Source organism: Euprymna scolopes, chromosome 19, assembly GCF_053919585.1.
Source record: "Euprymna scolopes isolate OS-2025 chromosome 19, ASM5391958v1, whole genome shotgun sequence".
NCBI classification, from domain to species: Eukaryota; Metazoa; Mollusca; class Cephalopoda; order Sepiida; family Sepiolidae; genus Euprymna; species Euprymna scolopes.
The window spans coordinates 38,861,251-38,873,110 of record NC_136500.1 but is presented as its reverse complement, the minus strand read 5'-3'; the positions used below and the strand labels follow the sequence as shown (position 1 = coordinate 38,873,110).

Sequence of the window (11,860 nt, the reverse complement as noted above, 5' to 3'; positions counted from 1 at the left end):
GGAAAATGTATAATAGTGTAGTGAATAAAGGGCAATCAGTAATTCCTCCACTGAGCAACAACCAGAAAGTTGCATGCACGGCAATGGAGAAGGTGGAACTGCTTGCCCAGCGATTTGCCTCCAACTCCACCTTAGAGCCAACAAACAACTCCCTCCCAAATTTACTTATGTGGACTGAAGCCACATTAGATGATGTAAAAACCACCCCCTTCTCATGTCCGCAATATCATAAAAAACTTAAACACCTCAAAGGTGTGCTAGCCCCCATACTTTCAAAGCTCTACAATAAATGCCTTGCTGAATCTTGTTTCCCTAATAGCTGGAAGATGGCCTCTGTGGTACCAGTGTACAAGAATTCTGGTGAAAGAACAGACCCTTTCAATTATCGCCCCATTAGTGTCCTCCCACTCTTTGCTAAAATCTTTGAGACCTTAATTAATCAAGCACTAGTTCACCACCTCGCAAAAGCAAATCTTCTCTTTGACAAATAGTATGGATTCAGGCAATGTCGTTCTACTGCAAATATTTTAACAGTCATCTCTGAACGCATTTATCATGTACTGGATAAGGCAGGTGAAGCCAGGACTGTAGCCCGTGATATATCCAAGGCCGTTGACAAAGTCTGGCATAAAGGGCTGCTAATGAAAATTAAATTGTACAGTATAACTGGATGTATACTAAATATAATTAGATCCTTCTTAAACAATAGAAGCATACAGGTTGTCCAAGCAACATAACATTAATGTGGGAGTGTCTCAGGGGTCGATCCTTGGACCATTATTATTCCTGATACTTATAAACGACCTCCCTGATAATATTGTGTCCGAGATGGGTATATTTGCTGATAATACAACACTCTATAATATGCATGAGGGAAAAACAGATGTACATAAATCGAAGACAATGGCAGAATTGTTAGAAAATGTCCTCCAGACTATAGTGGAATTGGGCCGTAAATGGATGGTAACATTTAATGCTAATAAAACTAAGCTGCTCTCCTTTAACAATTACAAGACGCCTCTCCATCCGCCTATATCCATGGCAAATAGCACCCTACCTGAGAATTCTACCTTCAAACTCCGCGGATTAAAATTTGCGGAGCAATATGAACTGAAACAAATGCATAGAGGACATTGCAAAGGCTGCTGCAAAGAAGGTGGGTTCCCTCTATCGAACAAATAGAAAAAAAAAACAACATTACTTTGCTCATGCGATCATAAAGCAGTGGTTATAGCGACAACGTCGTTATTTTGGACTTTTTTTTTCGATTTTTAAAGTTTTAATATTTAAGCAGTGTTATTTATGCATTTTTTTTACGTTTACTTATTCTTTATTCTCCTTTTTTACCCCCTCAAGACACCTCACCACACCTGGGCAATGCCAGGTACACCAACTAATCTATAATATAAAAGACAAAATGGGCACGCGCGTTTTTGCATGTCCTCGAAAGGCTTTTATTTTTTCACCGGTCTTCTCGACAAAGTTACTATTTTGGAGAAGTTTCTTTATGCTTCCTAGATTATAATATCTCCAATTCGAAAACAGACATCGTCTCTATCTTTATTTTGATCTAGTTTTAAAAAAGTCTCTGGTCTCGAGTGTTTGTTTGTCTTTTTTGTATAAATAAAGCGAAACTAATCGTAGCAAAGGTACGCTGCCTGGCCTTTCAAGCCAGCACGTCTTGAAGGCAATCAGCTTTGATCAATGTGGGGGGAAAGCCTTCATATCAGACAATTGCTATTCATTTGAGAATTCCCCCTTTTTCGGGGGAGCTGAGTTTCCCCAACTTCGTGGGGAAACCGATACGGCAGAAACTAGCCTACAGCCAGAGTTAAGTGCATGATTCTTAACTTAAGCCAGATGTTCATTTCTGCGCTTGCGTGAACTCACTCACTTAACTATCCATTTTCGCAAGTCAACTTTTTGATTGTGATCGTTAAATTTGAACGCTTTTCACTTCCTGTCATGTCATAGCATAGCAGTAAGATGTCAGGTTTTCTTTTCTACCTTCGCATCACGGGTTCAAGCATGCCTGCCTACTACCGTTTTTTTTTTTCAGATCGGCACAACCCCCCCCAAACACCTGGGCAATGCTGGGTATCTCCGCTAGTCTAATATAAGGCATATATAGATTAGAATAATCTTATTGCGCCCCATTTCTTAATAGCTTTATTTGTTCCTAAACTATTCTATTATTAATGAAGACAATCAAAGACTTCATATTTTCTTCCTTAATTAAAATCACATATAAATTAACTATGAAATCAATAGCCTGTCAGACATAAAACAGTACTAGAAAAAATGTGACCGCTTGGGTCACCCACTGAGTTTAGATTAAATTGATTAAATTAGGAAAAAAGGAACCGTGGTGTAGTGTTAAAGTATTTGATAAAATTCTGTTGTAAGTTACACTCATGACTCCCAAGGATCAGTGACGCAGTGGATAAGGTACTTAAAAGTAAAATTCAGTTGTAAAAGTTACACTCTTTGGGAGGTTGAAGGTTCAATCCTCAGTGTGGTCGACGCATGGCTGATGGAACAAGAGCATGGATTAAAATAAACGGTTCTGTTCAAAAGTTTGTGCTGATTATCGAGTTTGATTGACAGAAAGATTCCCGAATTTCACAAAATACACCTGAAGAAGACTTGAGGTTACATCGATCGAAACGTTGTGTAAATAACACTCAAGAGTAGTCTGAAGGATTCAACTAATAGGAATAATCAATCCTATCCAATCTAAAAAATTCAGAAACAGGGAAAAGTCCGTTTACAAAGTCAGTTAGATATTTAAAAAAAATAGAAAAACAAAATTCCAAATATAAGGTCTTTCTAATCATTATATCTCTCCCTTTTTCTCTCTCTTTCTTTTTCTCTCTACACTATGTAATATCTAGTATTACTTCCTGTGGTGCTATTCTCTTTCATTTATAATGTACTATTCCAATATTTTTATTCTTTTCTTTCTTTATTATCTTCAAGGATCAATAATCTTAGAGAGAGAGAGAGAGAGAGAGAGAGAGAGAGACAGACAGACAGACAGACAGACAGACAGACAGAGAAAAAGAGGAGATAGAGAGCAAATAGAGAGAAAGTGAGCAGAGGGAGGGAGGGAGGGAGAGAGAGAGAGAGAGAGCAGAGAGCAGAGTGAGAGAAATAGATAAAGTATAGTACAGGATCGGAAGTTCACATATTATACAGTGAGAGAGGGTGAAAATGATAGATAGAATGTTAGTACGGTTTACTTGATGAATTATTTGAGTATTGGGGTTAATTCAAACAATTAAAATGTAATAACGTAATCCCCAAGCTAATGAATATTTTAACATGTATTTTGTGTAAGTAACATATATAGGAACAGAGCAAAAGGGAAACAAATGTTAATTAATTCAACCTCAGTATAATCACAAACTGCATCTTTCTGCTATTGACCCAGATTCAATGAAGTCATTTTAATTTTAATGTTTTTGCATATAAGGTAGACACCATTTATTATATTTTTCAATCTAAAATATGATTTATCCCCCTTTTGCTGATTTATTTATATTTTTATATGGTTACTTAAAAATGTTTCATTATAGCAATCATCTAGATTTGGCTAAGCAATTGTAGCTACCTGCATTAGAGTATTGCCAATAACATAGCACAGTAATAACAAACACAACTTGGCTAATCAGAAGCAAAGTTTGATTTTTCAGTTTAAATGCTATTTTGGTCTATCTTTCGACAACATAAATTTATATATTAGATCGATAATGTAAAGTAAATATTTAAATATGGAGGACATTTCTCTTTAAACAAATATTGGACGATGGTCTAGATTTCATCAGGTTAATTTATACAGCAATGTGTCTTGCTGTTCTTTGTGTATTATATTTTCTTTACCCTCGTACAAAGTTTGTCATCACAATGGAAAGTGGATAATTATGATGTAATTCGTCAAACGAAAGTTATCTCCCCCTGGCTGTATTTATTTAGTGTCATTCCGAATTTGTTTACTTTGTAAACAAGTATGATTACAGTTGTAGAATTATAACTTCTCTTTTTTTAAAATTAATGTATGAATATCCAAGGCCATTTAAGAAAAATTATCATAAAGAGATCGTCATCATGGGACGATTGAAAAAAAATGGCTACAATAAACATATGATTACTTAAAAGGAATTGATTATCTCAACTGAACAAATATTACTTTACATTAGATTTGAAAACGTTTTAGTCGGTTATGAAGCAGCCTTGTAGTATTTTGCTCTATAGATTGAATGCTCTAGGAAAGAAACTTTGTTCATGGAAGTTTTGGTACTGAGGTTGGAAAAGGAATATTTCTTTGCTGTGGTTGTAGCTAGGCGAGTTTTTGCTGTGAATATTTTACAGGAGTTGTGGGGGCGGGGAGACAGGGATTGAAGCTCAAATGAGTGTCATCCATTATGATAGCGAGAGGGTAGTAACAAGTCTTTTGTGTGAAACGAAGCCGTGGAGAAGAGATCATTCAATATTATTTTGCAAAGTCAGTTTTGTACTTGTCAGAGTTAGGGTTACGATGCTCCAAGCACCCTAACCCTAACTCTGATGTGGCAGCATCTTAGGTTGCATCTGGTTCTGATACACGTTGAAGATGGCGTCTAGAGTGTGGTACTTTTTAAGGTTTAGAATAATCTAATCATTTTTCCAGTGACCTTAGCAACAGATATGATTTAAATCTTTATGTTCCTTGTCTAAATTGTACTCATTATAATTCTAGTTTTTTTTTTTTTTTGGACGGGGGGGGGGGACTAAAGGATCATCACATATTCATGCTAAAGGGCGCTCGAGGATAAGAGTTAATGAAATGAAATGATTGTCAGCTGAGCGATGAATAATTTAATGAGAGGATTAGGAAAGATTGCTGGAGCAGATCAAGGTTGAATTACTTGTGGGTCAGTTTTGATCCTGTCGACATTAGACTTGATGACAACTGTGCTGTAACATGGTACAATCATGTTGACACACAAGTTCTCGACAGATTACCGAAGTTAAGAAACGCTGATCCTGGTCAGTACCAGATGGGTGACCATTTGGGACTACCAAGGTGCTGTATGTAGGTGGACAGTCAGGTCAGCCACCACTGCTTTCTAATATGTGTAATGGTAGCGTGCGCACACATTAACAATTATATGAAAAGATGGCGAATAAGTTATGCTCATTGTAATTCTAGTTTTTTTGTTTCTTTTTGGTGTGTAGGGGAAGGGGTAACTAAAGGATCACCCGATAAGAGAAGAGATTATTCAATATTAGTTTGCAAAGTCAGTTTTGTACCTGCCAGAGTTAGGGTTAGGGTGCTTCAAGCGGCACCGTCCCTGATGTGGCAACAGTACTTTCAAAATTTAACTATATTCAGCCATCAATTTGGCATAAAGCACTCGTTCTAAGTCAACGGCTAGAACTTTTTCCACGTTTTTAATTGGCTAAAACGTCTTCTATATTATATCTGTCTGTTTGCCTGTCAGTCCATCCCACTTTTTAGCTTGTTTTTAACGGACTAAAAAATGTAGTATATATATAATATACTGATGTTTCCACGGTGATGTCTTTCTATTTTTGTCTTCTGTTGTTTTTAACCCGCAGGCAAGACAAAAACATCTAATGGGCCCGATATGTGACCCCTACCTCTAGTATATAAACGAATGTGTATTTGCCCCTTTTTTTATGTATAGATACTGCTGCATGCCATTATCCTCTTATATAGCGCTGGAAGAATACCCGTCCCAGGACAAGTAAAATTAATTCCCCTTGAACAGCACCGCTTGTAAGTCTCCTTAAGAAAGTTAAAATCAACATATAAAGATATAATGATAACAAACCTTGTGTTGCGATACTGACTACTCAGTTTGCTTACTTTGCATCAGAGTAAGAAAATGCATATATATATATATATATATATATATATATATATATATATATATATATGTGTGTGTGTGTGTGTGTGTGTGTGTGTGTGTGTGTGTGTGTGTGTTCGTTTCGTATGGACTCCAAAACGACTGCACCAATTTTTCTGAAATTTCACACAAATGTACTTTATGTGTTTGGGAGTGTTCTTAGATAAGTTTTGTATCAAATGCTTCTGATAAGTATCGAAAATCGATAATTGAAAAAAATCAGATTAAATAAGGAATAGTCCGATTTTGACCAAAGTTAACACCCTTATACAGCCTAACATCACAAGTTCATTTGAGAAGTTTTATCACCATACAAGTAGAAAAACCTGGCGTATAAAATCAACAGTAAGTTTTCTGATAAGACAGGAATACACTCGAAATGAATATTTCTGTTTAGAGCATAACTGAACAATAATACTTGACTTTTTCCTTTTGAACTTTAATTCAAGCAATTTTATAAAAATAATTTTATAAAAATAATTTTATAAAAATAATTTTATAAATTCAACAGTAGGTCCTCTACAATTCAGTGTAGACTACAACGTATTAAGGACTAAGTTACTGGGGGCAATGATGTGGATATTTCTCCTGGTGCACTATGTTGTGTCCCTGACTAGAGCAGGCAATCAATTAATTTGATTGATAAACGAGCGATTTCACCGATTTCAATGACAATACTTTTATTAGAAGTGTGAAACATTCGTTGAACCTGATTCAATCCCGGGCAACGTCTGGTCTCCCTACTAGTATATATATATATATATATATATATATATATATATATATATATATATATATATATATATAATTCTCTAAGACCAAGGTTTAAGAAGCTTGGATAGCCACTAATGAGCTTAATCTTACACTTTACAACACCTTGTGTCTAGAATCCTGTTGTGACTCTGAAGGATCATTAAAGAAAACGCAGGCACAGGTATGAGTTAGAAAAGGTAAATTTATTGAAACAAAACAGAATTTATAGAGAGCAACAGTCACAACATGGCGTACTACACGGTATTTATCTCTCTTTCGCCACAAGAGGATATGGATACAAGAAAACAAGTGATAATCTTGCTCCTCACGAAAGCCAGGAGGCAAGTCTTGAGAGGGTGGACATCCTAGGGCTATCAAGAATATTTTCATCAGTCCAACAGCAAAAAATACATTGAAATGGCCCAGTTTCTGTCGGACTGATTGTCAAGGTCAGAACCTCGACTTCCGTGTATTACAAAAGTACACAGATCACACCAAGAGTCGATACCTCTTGGTCTGTTTATATGGTTCAGAAGAGTTCATGTTCATATCCTGCACATGGATGAGTCTCCACAACTTACTCTAATTTTGATAAAAATACATTATATAATTTTGATTCTAGAAAATATCTAAAATTTAGGTCTGAAGTTTAAGGAGTCTTAAGAAGAAATTAAAATTCAGGGAATCTTGCTTTATTGTCACAATGATTAGCTAATTAGTTTAGGAGTGAATTCTGTACTTAGAAATATATAAAGATACTAGACTTCTAAAGCCATTGAAGATACACAAAAGTTATGGCCTGTTGACTTAGAATAAGCACTTTATACCAAGCTGATGGTTGAATATGGTTAAATTTATGCTCATTTGTGCATTAATTACTAACCCCTATTAATCGCTAACTGTGCATAGATATTATGATACTGAGTTTGCTACACCTTATCATAACAACTGTCCATACGAAATTTCAAACAGATCGGTTCAGTAGTTTCCGAGAAAACTTCTAGTGTAAATGTGGTATTGTGATGACTAATCCCTATTAATACCTATTTATCCCTAACTGTGCACTGAACAGACACCACAATATTTAGTTCGCTGCACCTTTTCATAACAAAGGTCCATACAAAATTTCAGCCAGATCAGCCAAGTAGTTTCTGAGAAAGAGTGAAACATACAGACAGACAAGCAAAGAGAAATATAATATAGATACACATATTTAACTTTATGAGGGTAGACATATTAGTTTGCTTAAATTTTGATTTGTGCTTTTCTTTTGCAGGTGGGAGTAGCCATTGGATTCCTTGTACCACCGGTCGTTGTGACAGACAGTGGGATACCCGAAGAAGTTGGCCGGGATTTATCACATATGTTTTATGGAACAGCCGGGGTCACAACGGCCCTTTTCCTTCTTTGTTTAGTTGGTAAGTGTGTCATGTCGTAGTGTTGTGTACCAGTTAATCTACTGCTTGTTTTAAACCAAGTTAGCACACAGCTGAACTGCTTTTGTTGTTTGCAAGTAGTTCAACATCATCCGTATTCATATCCTGATTTATTTTTGTCTACTCTCAATTTTAAGATTCAGTATTTTGAGATAAACGAATTTTTTAAATATGATTTGGATACATTCACATTACAAAGATATTTTGTAGATAACATTTTTGAATAATTATGGTTAAACTTTTTTCTTTTACAATACAAAAACACATTAATACTTGTAATATTGATATAGAAAATGAAATTTCCACTGACACGCCTACTCTTCTCTGCCAATACTGAAATTATAATTTGTAATTACATAACACATCACTCAATAAGTTCCAGGCCCAACTAATACAAGAACTTGTAGACAACATTCACGTTTATTCAGCAACACAGTCTCATCCTAGGATGATACACTTATTGCAATCCTTTTCTAACAATTTGATGCCTTTTTCTGTAAAATAATTTGTCTTTGGCCTCAAAATATATTTTTCATTTCTTTGCTAGAACCAAATCTTTTTCCTTAGAATATTCTTAAGGCCTACAAAAACCCAATTATCATTGGGAATCAGATTTGAAGAATAAGGTGAATGCAGAAGCAATTTGAAGAGCAATTCATGTAGTTTTACCATTGCTGCAATCAACTTGTGACACAGCATATAGTCTTGGTGAAAGAACATTTCGTAAAATTTATTTCTAAAAAATACAAAAATAAATTAGGCACTAGACTATTCAAAAGTGTTGGAGGAAGGGAGGTCTATGGCCATCTTTATCACTGTATCTTATATATGTCCATCATTTTCTTGTGCATCTCTGAATGTGGAGGTCAAAACCTTGCCTGCTAATGTTTGTTTTTGGTCGCTGTAGACAGCTTTCGTTTGTTGCTGTCTTTTCTGTTAACTTCTAAAGTCATCTTGAATCTGAAGTGGAGTGGTCATTACTGTTTCAGCCATTGTCACATATTGACACAAAAATTACTTTTCGTTGCATTGATTTTATTCATCAATATCGGGTGATATATTGATTTTATTCATCAATATCGGGTGATATATTGATTTTATTCATCAATATCGGGTGATATATTAATTTTATTCATCAATATCGGTGATATATTGATTCTAATGCTTCTTTAATGCCCTTTTCAGTGGAACGATTCGTTTTCGGCTGTAAATTTGCCTCAGTTTATGATATCGCTCCTTCTTTTCCTGGAGTATTCTTTTGAAGTTTACAAACAGCCAGTAGTCTTTGGGAGCCAATTATGAGTAATAAGGTGGGTGAGGAAGTAATTTGAAATACAATTCATGTAAGTTTGTCATTGTTGCAATCAACTTATGATATGTCTCATTTTCTTTGGCAATTTCTTCCACACCAATACTGCTGTATAATCTTCGCTATTGATGATTCTTCCTTTCTCAAAGGTAATCTATGAACTAAATACTTTGTGTACCCTAAAATACAAACGCCAAAACCTTGCCTGCTGATGTTTGCGTCTTTAGTCATTTAAGACGTTTTTTACCTGCTGATCTCCACTCAATTGACTGACGAATGACTCTAGTTTTACATGGTCGGTCCATGTTTCATCCATTGATGCAAACACTTCTATTTCTTGCATTGTAACATTTGCAGACAATGTTTTGAGTCATCAACACATTGTTGTTTTCGATTGGCTATGGGCAAATGTAGAACCGACTTAGAATCAAACTTTTTCTTATTGACAAACTAGTCTGGGTACCCAGTGTTGCCCTGATGTTTGAAGGTGTGTGTTGAGCAAAAAAAAAAAAAAAAAAGCGGTAGTAGGCAGGCAGGCTCGAACCAGTGAATGTAGAGAGAGGTGTTAAAAAAAATTGGTAGTAGTGTGGAGAGGGAATCAAAACAACAGTATGCAGCCAGAACGAAGAGAGGTGTAAAAAAAAAAGTGGTAGTAGACAGGCAAGCTCGAACCCATGACACGAAGGCAGAAAAGGAAGTGAAAGAAAATCTGACATCTTAGCCGATGTCTCCATGACGTGACCGGAAGTCAAAAGCATTGAAACTAACCAAAGTCAATCCAACAGTGACAATGACTTGCTAAAATCTCGGCGAAAAAATCGACCCCTTCTTGTACAAAACTAGCAAGTTTAGGGTGAAGGAATTAATATTTTGGGCCAATTTTTCGATATTTGTCGTCCGAGACGCCGAGCTTCAAAATGATAGTGATCTTGTCAGGATCCATTGCCTCTGTCAAAATTTTTTGTGAGACATACAAACATACACACATACATAATACATTTAAACAGACAGGTGAAATTTATAGTATAGATGTCCATGACAAAGGGGGAATACTCTGCCATCTTCATATCTTCAATTTACAATCGGCCAAAAAGAGTTTGCAGACGTGTTTTTAATATGTTTTCTGGGACCACTGTTATATTCAGATGACCTGAACTTTAAACATCGTTTGTGTCTGCCTTTAAAGGCAGCATATTTTCTCTTTCTGAAAAGCATGCGAATAACAAGTATCAAGCTGTTGTTTTGTTTGAGTAGTATTTATTTTCATCAGAAAACAATGCTTTTTCAACACACCAAATTCAGATTTTTTTCATTGTTTGGAAAGTTTGCAACAGTAGTTTCACTGAAACAACTGTAATTTGTAAACAATCCGAATGGGCTCAAATTTTTACATTAAAATAAATATGATGTTTTTACTATTGGTGCCATTTATTGAATGATAAGTTATTTCAGCATTCACGTTTTCATGTGTTAAGAATTGTGTCATAGTCAACCAATGCTATCTGTTTTTTTCTTTTAGCTTGATCCTGTATTTTCTAGTTAATGTGAAGCAGGCCATCTGTCCTTTTTGTCCTCTTCTGGTATCCTGTCTATTCTGTCTATGGCTATTTAGAAACTGGGTAGTAGATCTCTTAGTTCTACATTAAAGATTTTCTACATCTTTAGTAGGCAGGTTATTGGTCTAAGGTTGCTTGGGATCATGCCTTCCTCACTGTCTTTTTCAATTAATGTTGTTCCTCTTTTATTATTATTATTATTATTGGCTCACAAAGAGCTTTAACACAGGTTATCAAAGATCTCTCCTTGAAGCCAACCTGTGACGTTCCCTGGAAGCTGAGTGGCAACAAGTCTCCTCAGATTTCCAGTACTTTTCACCTCTTCCAATAACATTTGCAAATGAATTTGCATTATCGCAAGAGCCGCTTTCCATTGATTTCTCGCTGCCATTGGTCTTCACTGGTATTTGAGTGGCAACAAGCCTCCCCAAGTTCCCCAGTTCTTTTCGTTATTGTTCAGCAGAGCTTTGGTCAGCGCCTTCTCCTTGGTCTTTCCATCCTCCTTGACCCTTCTCGGCTATTTGGCATCACTCTTTTTTTTGGAGGGGGGGGTTCAATGATGAGGCAATGATTATTATTATTATTAGTAGTAGTAGTATGTAGCAATAGAATTTTTTTTTGTTATTCTTCCTGTCCCCCTTCTCTTTCTCTTTTTCACTTTGCCCCTTCTCTTTCATCCCTCACTGTCTCTTTCTTTTTATCATTCTTTAGATTTCTATCACTGCACCTGTTTTCTTTTCTCCCTCTAGAGATTTCTTTGTCTCTGAATCTATCAATCTACCTATCTATCTGTCATTATCTCCCTCTTCCTTTTTAGATCTCTGTCTGTCTGTCTGTCTGTCTGTCTCTCTCTCTCTCTCTATCTATCTATCTATCTATCTATCTATCTATCTA

General features: G+C 35.7%; 1 protein-coding gene across 1 annotated transcript in view; it reads left to right on the top strand.

The window, feature by feature from the left end:
• LOC145303538 (choline/ethanolamine transporter flvcr2a-like) overlaps positions 1-11,860 on the top strand; it is a 254,786-nt gene that overhangs the window by 175,565 nt on the left and 67,361 nt on the right. Inside the window, exon 3 of the mRNA XM_080145005.1 lies at positions 7,942-8,083. Coding sequence (XP_080001131.1) covers positions 7,942-8,083 — 142 coding nt within the window. The remainder of the gene's footprint in view (positions 1-7,941; positions 8,084-11,860) is intronic.